This window comes from Pseudorasbora parva, chromosome 2, assembly GCF_024679245.1.
Source record: "Pseudorasbora parva isolate DD20220531a chromosome 2, ASM2467924v1, whole genome shotgun sequence".
In the NCBI taxonomy this organism is placed as follows: domain Eukaryota; kingdom Metazoa; phylum Chordata; class Actinopteri; order Cypriniformes; family Gobionidae; genus Pseudorasbora; species Pseudorasbora parva.
The window spans coordinates 35528648-35550684 of record NC_090173.1 but is presented as its reverse complement, the minus strand read 5'-3'; the positions used below and the strand labels follow the sequence as shown (position 1 = coordinate 35550684).

Genomic DNA, 22037 nt, shown 5'->3' with positions numbered 1-22037 from the left:
ATTAATGTTGAGCTCTGCTCTGATTGGCTTATTTCAGCAGCTCACAGCACACAGCAGTTCAGTTGTTCAGCGAAGCGGCTCGTGAGTCCTGACAGAACACAGACCGACTGAATGACACTTTAAGCAGAACATCTCAAATGGAGATTGATCAAATGCAGCTTACTTGTTAATTGGTGTTTTCAGATCATCCGCATACGCGCGAGAGAGTGTTCGTGCTTGTGGTTGCTAGATTTCAGTAATTTAAATCCCCCAAACAGAGCTTTTCTGTGAAAAGAACACGTATACTATCCGGTGTTTTACCTAAACATGTACAATCTGGCAACCATATGTACACGAGCTCTCTCTCATGCGCGAATGATCTGAAAACACCAATAAACAAGTAAGCTGCATTTTAGCAATCTTTTTTCGTCAACGATATTGCATGTTTATATAAGGTTAGTCACAATGCAGGCTACGCAGTAACTGTGATGTACTCTGAAATACAAGCATGCAAAAACATCATAGGCCTACTTCAGTTCTCAATAATATAAATATATAACTTATATTTTTACTAAATGAATAGCCATGTCAAATGACTGTCATTTTAACTTATATGGTGGAAAAGGTGACGTTTGCTAGAAGGATCGAGTGAATGATCTGTAAGCAACGTATTTACTGTTGTATTTTGTAATACAAAATAATATTAACCTTTGTCTTTAGACACACTATTTAGTTTGGTATGATACTTGGGGTATCCTGTTGTTACTGTACTAGCGTCTTGCGTTATCTAGGCAATGCTGTCTCTCTAAGAAACTTTCAATTTAATCAGAAATTGTTTAAACAGTCAATAAGTGGATAAATCCCTACTTACTGCTTGCAGGAATATAGTTGTAATTGCCCCTTTCTTCAGTTTAAGACGCTGAGTGAAGCTTGCTTGAAATGGGCCGAACAAATGAACGATTTGTTGTGGTATCCGATTGTAATAAACCTCAACCATGACTATATGAAAAGTCCTCACGTCTCCTGCACAGCCTGGATCATAATGTGTGTCCAAGCTGCCGTTTTTGCTATCCTCTAGTGTCGTTTGATGATTTCGCCCTGTCAGTTCTGCCTGACAATGAACATGTTTAGACAGATGCAAATGTTGGGGGCATGCATATAAATGATCCCCAACTTGTTGAAAAGCACTTTTTTTCCATGGTGTTTTTGATTCACAAGATTTACATATGAAGTAGGAGGCAATGGTGTTTGAGACTCACAGTATGTGATGTCCATGTACTGAACTCTTATTATTTCACCATGGCAAAGTTAATTCAATTGTTCATCACCTTTAAAATGACAATGTATGTTAATATCAGCTATTACGGACATTGACCGTGAGATTGCTGAGACAAATGCGTGCCATCAGACAGAAAGAGAAGAATGCAGAACGTACCGTGCAAAAGACTTTTAAAAATTGGGGTTGAAATAAAAAATGCATGAGCTAAACCAATCAGCATGTTCAGCGCCCAAGTCCCACCCTCGAAAGCTCCTGAACTTTGAAAAAGTACTACCTCGCGAGCAGGGCGGTTTGGAGAATGAATTATTTACGTGGAAAATTGCGGTCGAAACACACAGAGTACCACCCCAAAGTTCCTAGTTCCTAAGGGAAGTTCCTGTGGTGGAAACGCGGCTTTAGTGAACAACTCAGAAACCACTGCTTTTGGTCACAATCAAACTTTAAATGGCCAGAAAACATGTTGACTGTGAGTTTTTTTTTAGTATGCAATCAGTTTGGTGAAATTAAAGGCACATCTTCATGTCTGTGACCACTGTTTACCAAGCTTTAATGACTGATGATCTGAAAATAATTTGATTATTTAAAAAAACAACTAAATACCACTGCACAAATAAAATATATTGTTTAAACTGTTGCTGCCTTTAGTTATTATTTAGATGTAGTAGGTGTACAAATATATATTTGAAACTAAATTGATAATATTTATACTTAGTTTTAATAAACAGAACATTATTTTTTATAGTTAATGTAAAAATTTAAAAAAGGTTTTTATTGACGTAATGTGTCAACAATAACTGTGGCATGAATTTACATTTGATGTATAAAAAACATAAATAACTGGTTAACCATCCATCCATCCATCCATCCATCCATCCATCCATCCATCCATCCATCCATCCATCCATCCATCCATCCATCCATCCATCCACCCATCCACCCATCCATCTCAGCTTGTTTCTGTACAGCTGAGCTGACTGCTCATATTTCACAGCCGTCCTGCTCTGAACGACAGAGCTGCAGTGTAATCTGACAGAGCAATTCAGGAGAGGCTCTAGAGGACGACTAAAGCCAAAAACACAAGTGACCTGCAGCATCAGAGTCAAGTCAATTGCTTTATCTCTCCCTCCTGGCCTTCTTCAGCCCACTACACAGAAGTGTGGCAGGAGTGCTCTTCAGAGAATTAAGCAATGGTGCTCTTAAACTTTAACTCTGAGTTAGTGACAGTAACTCAGTTGGTCACATGAAAGACAGACAGCCACAGAAACCTATGGGATTTGCCTGATGATGCCTGATCACTGTCTTTTCAAATGAACCTATGATGGATCATGCCAACGGGTTGGCTTTTACAAAGAAATATTTTTCAACTGCTTTTTAACTAAGTACCACTACTTGTCTTTGCTTTCATGCTACTGGGATAAGAACTCATAATGGACAAGGATTCATTAACAATGAACAGAATTGTTCATTCTTTTAACTGAAACTACTATAGATTAAATATAGTTTTATATACACAGGGTTTTCACAAGATGCCACAGCTCTATTTAAAAAATAATTTCATTCTAGAATGATTGCAGTGATTTTGTTGGGGATCTGCATCTGCAAACCCTCCTTTTAGGGTTTTAATGATTTGGAATTATTTGAAAATTGTTGGTGTTCACACTTGAGTATATTTGTTTTTATAATAACCAAATCAAACATTAATCATAAAGTAAACATAAAATTAACACCATTTTAAGGAAATCTCAACATTCACATTTGGCTAATTAAATATGACTATAATATATAAAATAAGATTGGAATACACTACACGACTCAAAATCGGAATGTTTTTTTTTAAAAACACAAACATACACATACACTTGCCAACATACACTTGCCAACTTTGTAAATAGTGATAAAAAAAACATTATACACTAAACGACTGAGGTATCCTCAAACTGGATGGAGATGTATCAACTCAAATCTGCAGACTTTTGGCAGAGCATCAACGTGTCCATATGATACTTTGGAAAAACGTCTTGTAGTGTATTCCAGCCTCTACCAAGCACCTACAAAGATAATTTATAGCCAATGAAAATACAAGAAAAAAAGCAAAACTAATCCCAAACTTACAATTTTACCATTTTTTAAGACATTTCCACATCTGAAACACAATTTATAAAATTCCCTAATTGATCTTAAGGCGCATTATCATCACTTGAGAATGTGAATGATGATGTAAATGCTCATTCTAGTATCTTATTAATAAGGAAAACTCAATAAATACTACATTTAAAAGAAATAAGTTCTATATCCACATTTACATTAGCTACATTCCAACAGAATCAAGAACAGGCATTAAGCTGAGCATGCACCATGTTCTACACTCCGATGGTTTGACAGATGGCTCGAGATACAATTGTACTCTTAGTGTATGGTGACAAGCACTTACACAAATACAGCATATGCAAAGAGAAAGAGGAAAAAAGACAGTGAGAGAAAGTGAGCGAGAGTCTGTGTGTGAGCTCTAGCTTGGCCTTAGTTATGGCGTATCAGCCTGTATCAGGCTTGTGTCCCAAGCCTCTCTCAGCGGTGTGCTGGGCTGTGTTCCATATCAAAGAACCACAGCATCCCACTTTAATCCTACGATATCAGAGCTGTACACTCCATCAACACTGATAATACTCTTCAATTAGCACTGAGAGCACTGCAGTCACACATATCTGCTGTTACCGCTGCTGCACGAGCGATTCCTGCAGTACGCCAACCTCTGCCTCTGTCAGCTTCATTAAACAAGTCCTTAAATCCATCCGGCAGGTTTTTCATTATTCTGCTTTGCCATATCAGGATTGCGTTTTAAAATAGAAAACAGTTATTTTAAATTTTAATAATATTTCAAATATCCAAATAAATGCAGGCTTGATGAGCAAAATAGATTTCTTTCAAAATCACAAAAAAATGTTACCACCCCCAAACTTTTGGAAGGTAGTGTATGCCATATTAATGAATTTAAGCACTTATTTATAAACAGCATTTTTAGGCATTACTAATATACCCATGATACCCAAAAATGCTGTCTAGGTATTGGCAGCTTACTACGTTTGGAGACAGTTATAAAAATATTATGCATTAAAGGGTTATTTCAGCGATTAGCATTAAGCTTTGTATCAGTAGAAATCCTGGAGTATATTTGAATGATCACGCTCCCCCCCCCCCCCCCCCCCCCATAGCCCCCTGAGACGAGAGATTTATGTCTTTTACTTCTGGAAAAAATCCTCCAATGATGCAAATTTTGTCATTTTTCATCATACATTTTTTATTTAATCTAAAGACTACAGCCAGTAGAGGGAGCTATTTCTGCATGTTTTCAACCCGTCCTTTGGGGGTGGGATCGCACAAAGCGGCAGCCTACTAGCCTGACAAGCCAGACCCACATCAAGATGTTTGGTCTGGAAACTCACCATAGACAGGTCTCAATCCGAGGGGCGGGATAAACGGTTGTCTTTCAAACTCACTCTGCACGCGATAGGATAGCGCTACAACCAACCAGAGCAACGAAGGTGAAACAGAGCTTGTTGATAGATTAAACATTCGCCGTATCCGGTCGGCTAAACCCCTTCCCTTTTTAAGAATGACTTCAGTGCTGTTCTTTGTTCTTTTCTCAGAGAAAAGCTTAACTCCAAGTCTTCCAGAGTCACGGTCAGAGCTGATTCGAAAGACCGCCGTTCGCCAGTTTCTGTGTTTACTAGAAGCAAGCAAACGCAACTCGGCCGTCGTCATTATGGCCCCGCCCGCCGACTCTATACACGACGTGATTGGCCCGTCCAGATTGTGAGGAATACAGCTCAGAAGGGTATTGAGAGTTCCTAGACGACACTTGCGGGGGGATTAAATTTGCTGCCGCTAGGGTGCGTCTAGATTTCTAGGCTAGCAGCCTACAGCAATCTCTCTTAAAGCCAATACGGAAGTAATGTAAACTGCAAATCCTGAACTGGCCACTAGGAGCAGGCTCCAGAAGGGAGCAAAATGTCATTGAGCCTCATGTTAAAATTCCCAACTTTACAGCAGAAAAAAAAACATGTTTACCGCCTGGTACAAACTGTGGTTTTGGTCTATACAGCTAATTTTGCCCTTCAAATGACAAACCTGACAACTCATGAGGGGGGTGAATTTTTTTATAACTCATTCGTTTACATTATATAAACAGGGACAGGTGGATAGCCATTTATCTGCTGTCTGTTAGTCATTGCGTCACCTAAGCTGGGCCCACATCCCACCTTTTTGCCCATATTCTGTTATCTGGGAGTGACACGCGAGGACTCGCTCGCAAGATGCCAACGGCCAGCTCGCCCCTACTTTAAGCTTCAGAACGGCTTATCAGAATCCTATGGGTGACGTCACGGACACTACGTTCATATTTTTTTAGTCTATGAATCGTACTCACTGCTCTCGGCTCAGGCAGCTGCAGGCATTCATGTAAATGGCGCAGCGGAGCAAAGTGAGTATTTCAACTTCTTAAAGGGGGGGGTGAAATGCTGTTTCATGCATACTGAGCTTTTTACACTGTTAAAGACTTGGATTCCCATCCTAAACATAGGCAAAGTTTCAAAAACTAATGATGGAGTGTTTCTGTGTCAAAAATACTCCTTCCGGTTTCTCACAAGTTTCGGAGAGTTTTTTTCGAGTATGGGTCGGCTTGACGTTAATAGAGCGGAAGGTCCTATATGGGCCGTACGGGCTCTTCCTCCCGGTAGGGTGCGCGCACGCGTGACTAGAGCGAGAGAGGAAATGCACGCCCATAAACACTTGCTCAGGTGCAGATCCAGTCGTTGTTATAGTCCGCGCCGCGCTCCACTTTATTCCTATGGGTGACATCAAGCGACTTCAACGCTTCAGCACAGCATTCCGGGAAGGCAGCGCTGCATTTAAACCGATTTGAACGCAGAAATGACGGGAAGCTTCACAACATCACGCTTCAGTCGTGCCGCAAAGTGGATTTCCACGGTCACTGCTGTCAGGACTTCACCAAATCATACCAAAGAAGTGTGTTTTTGACGGAGTGGTCCCAGCGATAAAGGTTCGGTCATGCTTTGGAAGCAGCCGGTGAGTAAAACTGCTTCAAATGTCTGTGCTGTTGGCTATCGTCACATGAGTAAACATCAGTAAACGACACGATCGCGTGCTTCGTCGTTCAAATGCGCTAACGTTACTCTATTGTTGTTCTATGTATAACGTTACACTAGTCCGACGTGCAAAACCGTTTTGCTTGCTAATGCTAAGGTTTAGTCGCATACAATAGTCCATAAACCGAATCATGTCCTCATAAACTGCGAGTAAACACACACAAATGTTGACAGGCCACTAAATACAGTACATACCACAGAGACGGACGTCCTGCTGTTGCTGTTTCTCCTGTTCAGTTTATTTCAGCCTCCGAATCTGATTCTGGATCATATCTGTATTAGCTGAATCTGATCGATAGCCATGAGTTTCTCAGAGCTTGAGGACGTCACCGATTTGCGCGCTCATCATTATTTAGCTCCGCCCACACGATACGCCTCCAAGCGCTCGTTTTTTTCCGGAAAGACTCAGTACAGCCTATATTTCTTTTATAAATATAATAAAACTAAAGACTTTTCTGAGATATGAAGGATGCAATACTACTCTATAGGTACTCAAGATTGACATGAGATTGACTGAAAATGAGTGTTTCACCCCCCCTTTAAATTAAAGCCTATGAAAGTTAAGCTTCCAAAGTCATGAACTGAAAGCGCGCCCGACTGAACACACACCGTCAATGTATGATGTGGCCACGTTTAACTTAGCTATTCACTCTCGTGATGAATGAAATCTGACTCCTGGTGTGTTTGTGCTGTGACACTCGTTCGGCTCACTCATGTTATATTGAACAGACATGTTCAGTTTTTAATTGATCCAGTGAACCAGTAGCAGTGGCTTTGGGAGTGGCCCCATAGGCCAGTGATGCAAGTGCATTCTGGGAGTTGTTGTCTTTCATCCAACTGAGCCAAAAATACATTTCCTGGCTTTTCTCAGTCTAGAAGGCACCCAACTCAAAAGTAATTTCACATTTCTACTACATAAATGACCCAGTTTAAATACACATTCGTCTTCCCAGCGCTGAAGAACCCCTTTAATACATACATCACATCTTACAGAGAGTGTAATAAACTCACTGTTTCTATGCAATCTGTCGATGTAAGTGGCACAAATGAATATTCCCCTCAGCCGATGTTCTGTGCATAAAAGCCTATATTCCCATTCAACTAAAACCCCAGGCTCTTAAGAAGCAAAGAGGAGGATTTGCTTTTTTATGGCAGAATAAGGCATCAACATTTTGATTACGACAGGTTCAATTTGTCCAACTGTCTTCTGAAAGTCACAAGGCCAGACTAAATTAGTCATTCAATTACTGTGCTGGAAGAACGATTGCTCCGCTTGGTTAAGGAAAATACCTCATTTATATTGCATGGCTCCATTGTAGCTTTCCCGGAAGCGCGGACAGCAGGGCCACACGCCTAAAGCCGAGCTTGTCCAAATTTACAGGATTTTCCAATCTGTCTTAAATGTCAAGGATTCATTTAGTATTCCTGCTCTATTTTGGGAGATTGTTGGGGAGAGAGGCCTCCAGGATCTGACACACTTGCTGCACTACAGAATTAAACTATTAGAGAAGTTCAGCAAGCACTTACAGCAGATCCTATGAAGGAGAGAGGGAGACAGAACTCATCAAGACAATGAGCTCTGCAGTCAAACTGAGGAGAACACAGCAAGAGTAAGAGGATGAAAAAAAAAATCGACAAGCAGAAAAGACGAGGGTTATCCAGAGCATATCTATGAGGGAAAAAAGACAGAAAATGAAAGCATAGAGAAAAAAGAGGAAGAAGGAGAGAATAGAGGGAGGAGAGGAGGGGGTCTTTTGTTTATCAGGTTTTACCCAGCAGCCTGCTGCATTTTCATGAAGCCAGTCAAAGAGGGGCAGCATTCAGATTCTGAACGCAGAGGGTTGATTCATTATTTAATGCTCACATTAGCATGAATGTATTAGTGTGCAGGTCCCTCTGGAGACACCTGCTCTCACATCTCCCTTTCCACTTTATATTCCAGAACTTGTTGTCCTCCCAATACCAAAGATATCCATTGTCCTAACTCAAACAAAATGGGTCACCTGACGGCATGCTGGGTATATGATGATCAAAGCCCATGGAAAAAAAATGTTGGTGAATCTCCCGACCACATACCCAGGGCACATTTATAATAATTGTACTATGTACCTTGACGCTAAAGGCAGCACCACAAATACTCCCATGATGTATAAACCCTTTGTAATAGAATATTTTAAAGGTTTTTTGTTTTGTTTTGAGCATTATGGTAATAAGAACGAGGAAATAGAAAATAATGCCACAATGCACAAGAAAATCTTAATGGACCCAAAAAAATAGGCTTCGCCATTGGATTTATTTACTTTCTGCAGTTATTTAAATAACTAAATGTTTAATATAATAATGTAATGTAGATAATGTATCTTTTTTTATTTTATTAGGGCCTGAGCACCGATGGTGTGAGGACCCTGTTGTAATTGCTCAGTATATTCCTCTTCTTCTCTGAATGGAATCACATTTTTTGAGGGCCAAAACATGCTCGAAAACTCATGACACTTTGCATCAAAAGTGGGGAAAATTTACATCTGACATGGATTTCAGAATTAGGTGTGGCAAAATGGCTTGATAGCGCCACCTACAAAATTTCAATTAAGCCCTGTTTGCGCTACATTTAACTAACGAGTACGAAACAGCCCAATACCTACAAAAAAGTCCCTGGGAGCAAAAACTGAAAACCCCAACAGGAAGTGAGATTTTTACATTTTCTTTGAAAGATTTTTGCTGTTTTTGCCATTTCCAGACGTTGTACTTTAACTAACTCCTCCTAGAGATTTAACCAGATCAACATTATATTTTGTCTGCCTAATCTAACGGCCTTGGCAAAGTTAAATATCAAAGATCTTGAGTTTTCGCTGAAGGGCGTGTTTGTGGCGGCCGAGCAAAATTGTTGCCATGAAACAGGAAGCTGTTGTAACTCAGGCATACAATGTCCGACCTGCCCGAAACTGCAAATGTTTGATAAGAGTCCTGACCTAAAGACATCTACATGGCAATATTAATTTATAAGCAAAGCACCACTCAAAAGAAGGTCAAAGGAAGTGTGTCACATAAAAATGACTATCTATGACTATTTCTTCTATATTTATCAGCTTAAATGCTTGTCATCCGCTATTCACTGTTCTTTTGAGGCCACCGGGTGATGGGGGTCCCCGGTGCAAGTGCACTTTTATTTAAAGCTGCACTATGTAATTTTCCGTTCAAAACAAAGGCGAAGTTTGATGATGCCAAGTTTGAGTTCAGAATCTTGGGACATGTGGTCTTCACCTCACAGTCGGTGGAAAAGAATCGGGATAGGACTCGGGCAGAAATCATGTTTATGGATGCAGTTATTAACGTTACTGTAGTATGAACCAGAGCAGGACCGAGTGTTGAGGAGCTGAGCAAGGCCATTGGAGCGATTTTTAAGCAACACAAGGCTCAAGAGCAACGGGACTTTTATTATGATGGGACAGTCGCGGACACCATTTCCGCTTTTCTGGAAATGAGTATGAGTTAACGCAGCTCTGGCAAATCTGCGCATTTAAAGTTTTAATTTGTGCATTAAGCAGAGGTGGAAAGAGTAACAAAATATTCTACTCAAGTAAAAGTACTGTTACTTCAATGAAGTTTTACTTAAGTACAAGTAAAATTACTGGTCTAAAAATTTACTCAAGTAAAAGTAAAAAGTAGTTCATTTAAAATGTACTCAGAGTAAAAGTTACTTAGTTACTTTTTTAACAGTGGGGGTGGGGGACTCTACCCTGTAGGGTTGTGATAGAATGAGATTTTCACGATATGACAACATCTCAGAAAACATCAATTAAACATGTACTGTACCTATTATTAAATGATGGTTATTACCACTAGTTAAAAGGATGTTAAATGAATGAAGAAGATTTTTTTTTTTTTTTTTTTGGTTGAACAAATGCTTTACTATAACAAACTTAAAACCATTTGTTTATTTTGTTTATTAAAATTTCAATAAAACATGTCTAATAAACTGAATTCAATAAATTATTATGAATTCAATTAACAACTTATTTTTATCATTAATTCGTAAAAATGTTTAAGAATAATAGAGTCCATATGTAGTAGACAGAGCAGCTCATTCACAGAGAGAGAACAAGAAGATCATATATTCATATAGCAATGTTTTGTGCTTTAATTTTCACAGACCATGTCGCGATTTGATTTATTTCTAAGGCCTACAGCTCTACATTCGAGTTTTTCGTTCATCCACCAGTTTGCGTGTATTAATACGCCAATTCTACGTTATAATGTAAAGTTAATGTTCATGACTGGATTCCGGGATTCCCTCTGCGTCACAGAAATCAATCGGCCTAAGTTAAAACATACCTTTATTTGCACAGAGTGATGTGTGCCCGAACATGTTCTATGTGTTTCTTCATTTGCATCCACATTTTGTGCAAATTTGATATCCTCCAGGACAACACCACATTATTTTTTTCTATATCCAAAGTATTTCCATACTAGCCAGGGGTTCACGGCGGCGTTTTGCTTTCACCTGGTTCTGCATCACTGACGTCTGTCTTGTTCGTCTCCATCTGATATTTGCGCGCTTGTTCTCTCCCGCGCCCTCTATTCAATATTAGTCATTTCCGGATCGTGTTTTTTTTCCACCCCTCTTTGCAATAATTATTTATTTTTACTCAGTAACGGATGTGGTTTAAAATGTAGCGAAGTACAATACTTTGATCAAAATGTACTTAAGTAAAAGTAAAATTACAGATTTTTAAAACTACTTAAAAAAGTAGAAGTACACAGAAAAGCTACTCAATTACAGTAACGCAAGTAAATATAATTCGTTACTTTCCACCTCTGGCATTAAGGTAATAAGAACTAGGAAATTACAATAAAGGTTTTAATGGTCCTAAAAATATACTTGACTTTCTTTATTTTTCATGTTTTTATTCTTTTTATTTACTGACAGGTTTTGTGAGATTCACCCGGATAACAGATGCATCATGTCCCAACCACCATAAGATTTTACCCGCGTCCTCCGCGGCACATGCCTGGCTTTCATTTTTCTACAAAACTCTTTTCTCTTTTTCTCAGCAGCCATATGCTCCACTCTGACACCGCATTGACAAGGAGAAAGAACAGAAACATGTAAGGAATAAGCAAATAGGACACGGCTCCCTTTCGGGCACTTTTTAGGGAATACGTTATGCTATTGACTGAAATGCCCCTGACATTCTGAGGCTTTTGTCTGGTTTTGTTGGGGCTTTATCTTCAATGATAAAAAAAAAAAAAAAAAAAAAAATCATATCCGTTCAAAGCCAGCCCGGGCTGTGCTCTAGTAAAAACAGGAAACTAACAGAGCTGAGATGCTGGGTCCTGCACACAGCCAAAAGTCATTGGCATTCCCACTGTGTGTCGTCTACGGCCGTATGTTTGTGTGCTTATATCTGCAGGAGAGAGGATCTCTCAAATAAAGAATTAGATCATGTGTACTCGCTGTTTCACCTGCCAGCCCTCAAGTCTAGAGCAGCACTGACTAGCTAATAACAGAGAGAGAGAGAGAGAGAGAGAGAGAGAGAGAGAGAGAGAGAGAGTGAGTGAGTGAGTGAGTGAGTGAGTGAGTGAGTGAGTGAGTGAGTGAGTGAGTGAGTGAGTGAGTGAGTGAGTGAGTGAGTGAGTGAGTGAGTGAGTGAAAAATAGAAAGAGAGAAACAAAGAGAAGTGGCCATTTTTTGCGACAGCCATGACATGCATATTGAAAGGCTAGGTTAGAGGTTGTGTTTTTTTTTCAAGACTGCTGAGAGCAAACTGCGATGACCACTGCTGCTATGAATAAGTGATTCATAATTCAATGAGGTCATTTAATTACTGAATGTTTTCATTCAAAGCAACTTACAGTATGTGAATTGCAGAGACAGTCACCTTGAAACAACTTTCTCAGGGAAATGCTGATGAGTTGGACTGTATAAGCACCTTTGACACCCTGAACTAAATTTGACAATTTTGGGTTCACTCAGACCGAGGCTTGTGAAAGTGAACTTCACAAGGCAGAAGAAGAAAATGCAAAGTTGTTCCGAAACAGGGACTTAATTTGTTACAAAGCAAAAAATCTATAGGTCTAACAATGCACTTAGATAATTATTATTAAAACAAAATCTGAAAGAACACTTTTCTGCTCAACAAGGCTGCATTTATTTGATAAAAAGTAAAGCAAAAACAGAAATATTGTGAAATAGTATTAAAGCTTAAATGAAGTGCTTTCTATTTGAATATATTTTAAAATGTAATTTACTCCAGTGATCAAAGCTGAATTTTCAGCATCATTACTTCAGTCTTCAGCATCACATGATCCTTCAGAAACCATTCTAATAGGGTGATTTGCTGCTCAAGAAACATTTCTTATTATTAGCAATGTTGAAAATAGTCTGCTTAATGTTTTTGTGGGAAACGGAATACAATTTTTTCTGGTTAATTTGATGAGTTTGATAGAATAGAAAGAGCACATCCTTGAAATATATTGTTCTATAACATTATAAATGTCTTTCCTGTCACTTTTCATCCATGAATCCTTCCTTTACATTTGAATGCCACTGTATTTACTTGAGGACCAAATGTTACAAATTATAATAATGTGAAATATTTTGGACATGTCTGCAATATGAGACAGGGTTTTGGTCACTGCTTCAGGAATGTGATGTAAACTGGCTGCTCACCCCTTTGCAGATGGCAACAGCCTCCTTGGACATGGATTTGGGATAGGACACATGGTGCTCCATGATGGACTGAAAAAGCTCATCTTCATCCTCACCATCAAATGGAGGCTGTGCAGAGAGAGAGAGAGAGAGAGAGAGAGAGAGAGAGAGAGAGAGAGAGAGAGAGAGAGAGAGAGAGAGAGAGAGAGAGAGAGAGAGAGAGAGAGAGAGAGAGAGAGAGAGAGAGAGAGAGAGAGGGTGAAGATGACAGGAAGATGCTGTTTGCTATTACTATAATGGTCGACAATAATAACATGGATTATGTCTCGTTTGCTTGCAGTTTTCACTCATGCCCCTTTAACATCAGAAATGTGAAAGTCTTCACCATAAAAGTGCCTCTTTAAGCCTTGTTTATTTAGGGAAGACAAGAAAAGAGAATTACGACGTCCTTTTGTCAGGACAACTCGGCAGCAGCAGTCTCCGCTGGAAACAATTCAGACTTTTTTTTTCTCCAGCGTTCAAAGCTTGACTTGTTTTAGAACAATTCATAAATAATTGACTGAGCCCGATAGGCATGAAATACTTGCTGTTAGTCTCGGGAGATTTGCAGAGCGTAATTAATAAAAACTGACCTTGAGATAGCGAGAGGTGATTTACTGCAAGCAGCAGAGAGGAAATGAAACGGAGTGAATGAGAGAAGGCCAAAAAGGCAAAAACCCCTTGACGTGGGCCTTCTTGATCTGGGTTGTCATAACTCTTACCTGCCCAGCCAGCATCTCATAGAGCAAAACTCCAAACGCCCACCAGTCCACTGACTTTCCATATGGCTGGTAAGCGATGATCTGAAACAGACACAGACAGAGCGTAAGGCGTAGACAGAACCAATTACTAATGGATAACACTCCAAGGACAACTGTAATTATTTAAATCAATCCGCACCATCACACGTGCTGGAGAGTTTCAGAAGCCCTGAAGTGTTCACTTTCAACATGTGTCATAAAAGTGTTTTAAGTACTGTGAAGTGTCTTGCACACAACATGAAACAACTTAAGCTTTGAGGACTACATGAACTGAAATCCTTTCACTCCTACAGCATCTTGTGTCTGGGTTTGGGCGTGTGTTGTTGACACGAATCCATCTCTAGCTCATGCTGCTGCTGTTACACTTGGAGCTGGACCATCTGGTGCTCGGTGAGATGAACGTAACTTTCTATCGTATGATGCTGCCGCTGGGTAACACTCATTTTCTTTAATACGAGCACATGACTTGTATGAGATTTCAGTAGTATAGTTGATATTAAACGGATGACTCTCAATAAAACAATACAAATCTTTTATTGGACACACTACGTCCTGGTGGTGATTTCAAAATCATAACTTTTGCTCTGGGGAAAAACCCTGGGAAAAGCATTTCTTTGTCGATTTTTTACATATCAAAACATAAGATTCACATTTTTAGTGAGTACAATCTCATTTAGACATTTACATCAATTATTTCTAGGTTATGTGAAACTGAATTAAAGTATTAGTTCAAAATGAATGTATATGAATATACTTTTCAACCTAAATTGCTCATCTTGCGCTGCTTTGTGATGTGCGATGGATTGCGTAATCACGTCGGAAAAGTCACGCTAGATGTAGGCGGAAGTACAGACCCAACATGCGAAGACTAATACAAACGCCCTTCACCAAAAAACCCTCCATCTTCAACTTCGAAATCGTCAGACATCATTGTTTTACCTTTTTTTGCTAAAGGATGTTTGTATTAGTCTTCATACGTGTGCTTTTGTAGACACGGGGATGATACTTATGCCTAAATCTAGCATGACCTTTCTAACGTGATTACGTAATCGTGGTGTGCCGCAGAGCAGCGCAGGATGAGCATTTTAGGTTAAAAAGTATATACATTTTAATTTTATTTTGAAAATGGCAGATGGTTTTGCTAGATAAGACCCTATTTCTCATCTGGAATTGTGCAGAACCCTTTTAAGCCATTCAAAGCCCTTTAATACTGCATTGATTTGGACCTTCAATTGCCAAAGTCCATTATGTGGAGAAAAATCCTGGAAGGTTTTCCTCAAAACATTTCTTAACTTTATTTTTCAGCTGAAGAAAGAAAGACAAATATCTGGGAGAAGATGGGGGTGAGTAAATTATCAGGACATTTTCATTCTGAAGTGAACTAATCCTTTAAGTGTTTTTTTTAAAAACCATACAGTATGAGAGAATACAGCCATTACAAGAACACTGCAGCTATCATATTATGTTCATATTATCATATTTTTATTTTATTGTTCTTTGCTATTTTAACAGTTACAATTTTTTAAAATCAGCTAAATGTATAGTCACTAGTATTCTGTATTTGATTAATTTCCTTCTATTGTGGCAGATTTGCCAACATACCTCAATAATCTCATTACTAATCAAAAACTATTTATAGAAGGAATATTTAGAGAATAGTACCATTCAAAGGTGTGAAGTCTCTAAGATAAAAAAGAAAGAAAGTAATACTTCAATTAATAAAAAGTGACATTAAAGAAATGTATGCTGCAAAATATTTCTATTTAAAATAAATGCAGTTCTTTTTAACTTTATAGTCAATGAAGAATTCTGACAAATAAATGATTTCCACAAAAATCATCTTTATTTCTGTAACTGAAGGCTGGAGTAATTATGCTGAAAATTCAGCTTTGACAACTCTGGAACAAATACAATTTTTACAATAGAAAACATTTTAAATTGTAATAATAATTCACAATATTAGTCTTTACTTTAAACATTTATCAAATAAATGCATACCTTGTGGGAATACAATATTTTTTTTTTCAAATGAAAATATTACTACCAACTTTTGAACAGTGGTATAAAAAGTACCTCTTCCAAATATTATTTTGATAAATAGTTTCTAATTTGTAATAGTCCATTTTATGCAAGAAAAAAAATCAAACATTTTTTTAAACATCCAAATCAGACTGAGCAAGTCAGAAAACTCACTTCCTCACTCTGATGACCTACTTGCTCATTAAAAGGCAAGTATTCATGTATTATCCCAATATGAGACTAGTTTAATTATTGACTGGTAAAAGTGGGTAGGTGGGATACCAAGTACAAGAACAGCAGTGGAAGCCCTGGTAGATGTACTAATGCATTAGCAAATGTCCATGAACTATACACACATCAAATATGTAGACCACTGGCTCTTCTCTCTCATTCAAATCCTGGCTAATCATCAAAAGACATGTACAGGACACTTTTGAAACACTCACCTCAGGGGCAATGTAGTCAGGAGTCCCACAAAAGGTCTTGGTGGTGATTCCATCAAGCATGTTCTCCTTGCACATGCCAAAGTCAGCAATTTTGATATGACCCTCTGCGTCCAACATTACGTTATCCAACTTTAGATCTCTGATGCACAAAGAGGTGAGATGATTGAATGCATATATTAAACTAAATAACGACTCATATAGTGATGGGTCGATTTCAAAACAAAGATTCAAATGGTTATGAATCAGCGTATCGATTCAGGATTCGCTAATGTCACCTGATTTCAGCAGTTTGGCGGTTTGACACGCGATCTGAATCATGAATCAATGCGCTGATTCATAACGGTTTGATAATTTGTTTTGAAATCGGCACATCACTATATAAGTCGTTTTTTTTTGCGCACCAAAACTATTCTTGTCGTTTCATAAAATTATTGCAGAGGAACTGTGGTGAGATGTACTTTTAACAACGTCTTTAGTGACTTTTCTGGGTCTTAATAGAGGAAATGACATTGGTGTCAATGAAGGCCTTTCTGAGTCATCGGGATTTCAACAAAAACATCTTCATTTGTGTTCTGAAGATGAACAGAGGTCTTACAGGTGTCGAACGACATTAGGTGTGAGTAATTAATAACAGAATTTAAATTTTTGGGTGAACACATTTTTGGGAACCACATGTGAGCTTGATGAAGAAGAAAAAAAGGCTTTTGTGAAGAGTTCATGACTGTTGTCTGTTTGCAGTAAAAACATGTTTTGTGCATGGATTACATCCCTACTTCCTGTTTAGGCCATCGTCCAGGGGCTAACATGCTACACTGGTACAATGTGAAAAATAATATTTTTGATAATGAAATGAAACGCTGCAATGTTTCATTAAGTCACAGGTCATGTTTAATTAATCACAACCCAAGATGTCCAATGTTTATTATAGAAAGACATTGTGTTGTCAGTTTTTCACTGGCTGAATGACATAAATACAGCATCAACTCTGACTAACATCAATTGCTATGTGTAAGAAAGTGCGTTTTGATGTGTGTTGCTCTGGAAGAGAGTCATCTAATACCCCAACCACTCTGAAGACCCTTGCTGTGGCCACACTGAGAAGTCAATTGTGATCAGCAAATCTCTTTGCACTTCCATCTGCGACTTATAATGTGTTGCTGTCCAGGCTTCACTCACCTGTATATAATGCCCTTCAGATGCAGGAAGAACAGGCCTATGGCGATTTCTGCAGCATAGAACCTAAACACACACACACACACACACACACACACACACATCTGAATCAATATGAACATCTGAACACAGGAGATTAATCAGTTTAGCTTCTTTTCTTGGACAATGAGAATGGTCAAAAGCTGGTCAGATGGTAATTATCACAAAACAAACTCCAATACGAAATAGAGGGGTCCGCATGAAGCGTGAAGACTGACTAATCAGAATTAAGTATTCCAGAGATCTGTCAAATAATTGATATATAAAGACACGTTTGATAAAGGTGCCTTTACTGTTAAGAGCACAGAGACTGGAGCTCTGCCCTCAGAAAAGACATAAGAGAGGTAAACCAATCCAGATATATGTGATTAATACAAGCATGCAGTAATCTTTTATTTATCAGGTGGCATGTTTGTCTGTCCCATATTTTAGAGCTACATTTGAAGAGAATTAGCATTTTTGTTCAGTGACTAATGCAGCTGGGGGTGGAGCAAAAAAAAAAAAAACAGGCTTCACTACAGAGCCAGATTATGTCAAAAGATAACTTCTGTTTTCAGGCCAGAGAAGCAACCAGCCTTTGGCTATCGCCAGACACACAGAGAGAAAGAGAGAGAGAGAGAGGAGAGAGAGAGAGAGAGAGAGAGAGAGAGAGAGAGAGAGAGAGAGAGAGAGAGAGAGAGAGAGAGAGAGAGAGAGAGAGAGAGAGAGAGATGAATTCAATGAGAGGTGAATTCACTGAACATTTGCAACACTTTTACAGCTTCATTTGAGCTTCATTTGCAAAATTCAGCGAGATTTGTCTGCCACATTTAACAGTGTTATTACCATTTGCAGTAATAGTCGCTAAATGGCTTTTCATTTAAAATGAGGTGTTTATGTGTATCTTGTGAATTAATGGTGGCTATATATCCAGATACTGAACAAGGGAGGAGCAAAGTAAGAAGACAATAATAGGATATAGCAGATTGCACGCTCACTCTCGTATGCTTGTACTCAAGGTAAATCCTCACACTCATGCAAGCGTTTTATTGAATTAGTGACGTCATTATCGCGTACGCAGGTTACTTAAAGGGTTACTTCAGCGATTAACATATGGCTTTGTATCAGTAGAAACCCTGGAGTATATTCAAATGATCATGCTCCCCCCTCTTATATCCCCCTGAGACGAGAGATTTATGCATTTTATTTCTGGAAAAATTCCTGTTGTGACGCAAATTGACGATATTTGCGTCACGAGAGGAATGTTTGCCCAGAGGCTAAAGACTACAGCCAGCAGAGGGAGCCATTTCCGCATGTTTTCAACTCGTGCATGGGGAATGGAGGTCACACTTACAGCACAGCTCAGCTACAGGCATTAATTTAAACGGATGCTAAGCAATGTAAGTGTTTTAACTTCTCAAATTAATTTCTATGAAAGTTAAGCTTCCAAAGGCATGAACTGAAAACGCGTTGTGAATGTATGTGAATGAATGTGGTCGCGATTACCTCAGCTCTCATCAGGAGAGCTCGTCAACTCATTTATGACGTTAAATGTAATCTGACTCCTAATCTGAGTCTGCTGTGAAACTCACGCGGCAACTCGATCATTATATATTGAACAGACACGTTCAGTATTTAATTGTAGGAACTCAGTCTCTGTAATCCAGTAGCGGTGGCTTTGGGAATGGCCTCACAGGGCAGCGAAGCATTCTGGGAATTGTAGTCTTTCATCCCCATGTGACAAAAATACATTTTCTGTCTTTTGTCAGTCTAGAAAGCACCAAATTAAAAAATAATTTCACATTTCTACTACATTAATGACCCAGATTAAATACAGATTAATCTTCCCAGCGCTGAAGTACCCCTTTAACTACAAGTGCGCATCCGAGTTGCTTTCAATTCACAAAAATCGCACCGCAGCTCTGTTGCAACTGAACTAAACTGCCAGTGTGAAATCTCCCTGTGTCTTACAATTAAATAAGACTGACTTTCATTATCATGTATTAATACAGGCAAATAAAAGCCCCTCACCGTACTCGAACAACCATTGTGGGATTTTGCATGTGGAAACCCTGGATCTATTCCACTACCAACAGCTACAACATGCTGCAATCATTCCCTGTCCTCTTTGTCATTGGACGCTTATAATCACCCTGACCTTTGAACTGTGCTGAGCTTCATATCCAACACAATGACAACGTGGCTCTCCTCCAAAGAGACGGGCTAATTCTTTATGATAAAGGGCAGACAGCAAGCTGAAAGCAGAGCAAATAGAGATGAAGCTTGTTAGATGTGGAGACAGAACGCGGAGGAGATTACGGCAAAGGTCAGCTCAGTCATCTACTGGCAAGGCGCCGCCCATACTGAGCTCACCCTCAAACGCCTGTTTATTTGCCGTTGGTTCTTTCTTTCTTCAAATTAGTTACAGGGTGGTTCACAGGAATTTCAGCTTGTATGTGATGACTTTAAATGAATTAAGGCTATATCACTTGTTACTGTGCTTTCAGAATGCAAAATGCTCTGGTTCATTTAATACAAAATCTAATCTAATACAAAAAGAAGAAAAAAAAGAAAAGTGAAATAAGATGTAGAGAAGGGGTGTGTGCGATACTGACAATGTTTAATATTTTCGTAGAGTTTGTCAATAACATAATTAGACGATATTCTCCCAAGTGTGTTTTTGAGCTGGTTCAATCCTGCCGAGGACATCTGATTTCTAAAGCTCAAATTCATTCATATTTCATATTCTTCATTTTCTGTGTGATGGTTAGTTCACAGTTCACAGCAGTGACAAACATTAACATTTAATTAAGGGGCACTATTTAAAATTAAGGAGCCTTAAGGAGAAATTAAGGCACTTAAATTGATTTTTAGGGGCATTTTTACCTTTTTTTAAAACTTTATTAGATATATGCATCTTTTATGTCAAGGTCTAACATTTAATTGAGAAATATTATATAAGACGACAATATAGTGCTGTTACAATTAAATCTTTATCAACAAATCCCAAAATTAACACAACTGATTAATTCAGGAAAAAAGCAATTGACTGTCTTTAAAGGATTAGTTCACCCAAAAATGAAATTTCTGTCATTAATTACTCACTTCGTAAGTGTGACATGAGTGCTTTGTTTGTGCAATAAAACATAATTCACCACTTTTAACTTTGTGTTCACGCACAAACGCGTGTGCACGAGTGTTCACGAAAGCATCACAACAAATGCATTTTGGGTTCACACAAGGGCTGACATCGCTGGGTGAACACAACCTGAATAATATTATTTTATAATAATATTATTTTATTTTTTTCCACAAATAAAGCACTCGTGTTGCTTCATAAAACTGAGGTTAAACCAATCAAATTAAATGGAGTACTTTATATCTTTCCTATAATTTTAGGCCTTGAATGTGTAAGTTGCGTTGGAGCTCTAAGGAGGGACAGAAGTCTCTTGAATTACATTAAAAATATCTTAATTTGTGTTCCAAAGATGAACGAAGGTCTTACGGGTGTGGAACAACATGAGGAACTAACCCTTTAAGAATGGGTCATTGAATCAGTGACTTACCAGATTTGTTCAAAGCACATGACTTATTCTGTAATCAAACACTGCTGTGTGGCTTCAAAACACACATCTGAGGGTTTGTTTAGAACTACACTATATTGTCAAATGTTTTGGGACACCTGCTTTTACATGCACATGAACTTTAATGGCATCCCATTCTAATCTATAGGGTTTGATTGGCCTACCCATTGCAGCTATAACAACTCTTCTGGGGAGGCTTTTCACAACATTTAGGAGTGTGTTTATGGGAATTTTTGACCATTTTTCTAGAAGCGCATTTGCGAGATCAGGCACTGATGTTGGATGAGAAGTCCAGGCTTGCAGTCTCCGCTCTAATTCATCCAGAAGGTGCTCTATCAGGTTGAGCTCAGAACTCTGTGCCGGCCAGTCAATTTCCGCCACACCAAACTTGCTCATCCATGTCTTTATGGACCTTGCTTGGTGCATTGGTGGAACAGGAAGGGTCCATTTCCAAACTGTTCCCACAATTTTGGAAGCAAGAAATTGTCCAAAATTGTTCAAAAGGAAATTTAACCAAATAGACTTATTGTACTGATGGCAAGCTATCACAGTGCCACACTTGAATTCACTGAGCTCCTGAAAGCAGCCCATTCCTTCACAAATGTTCTATGTAAAAGGACAAATAAGCTTTATATTTTTCATCTCATCTCATCTACCTCAACTCAACACCTCATCAAACCACAGGGGAAGAGATGAATAGATCCACAGTAATAGAGATTAAAGAAAAAAAAGAAGACTGAAAGAGAAAGTCAAAGATGAGGAGGAGCAGACTGACCTGGCCTTCATACCCCTAATTACGAATTATGCTGAGTAGACACCTCATTTCTCCAACAGGAGGGCACTGAGAAAGAGGAAGAGGAGGAGCGACAGCAGCAAGAGTGGCCCAAACTAGTTTGAGGTCACTTAAGTGACAACACTGCACAGCAGG

The 22037-nt window shown here is 38.8% G+C and overlaps 1 protein-coding gene across 2 annotated transcripts in view; it reads right to left on the bottom strand.

Moving 5' to 3' along the window:
• Positions 1 to 22037, bottom strand: part of prkcbb (protein kinase C, beta b) — a 159305-nt gene that overhangs the window by 23630 nt on the left and 113638 nt on the right. For both annotated transcript variants that reach the window (XM_067418184.1, XM_067418176.1), the window contains exons 12-15: positions 17511 to 17573; positions 16335 to 16473; positions 13831 to 13911; positions 13091 to 13198 (exon numbers count right to left, since the gene is read on the bottom strand). In XM_067418184.1, the coding sequence (XP_067274285.1) occupies positions 13091 to 13198; positions 13831 to 13911; positions 16335 to 16473; positions 17511 to 17573 (391 nt within the window). The remainder of the gene's footprint in view (positions 1 to 13090; positions 13199 to 13830; positions 13912 to 16334; positions 16474 to 17510; positions 17574 to 22037) is intronic.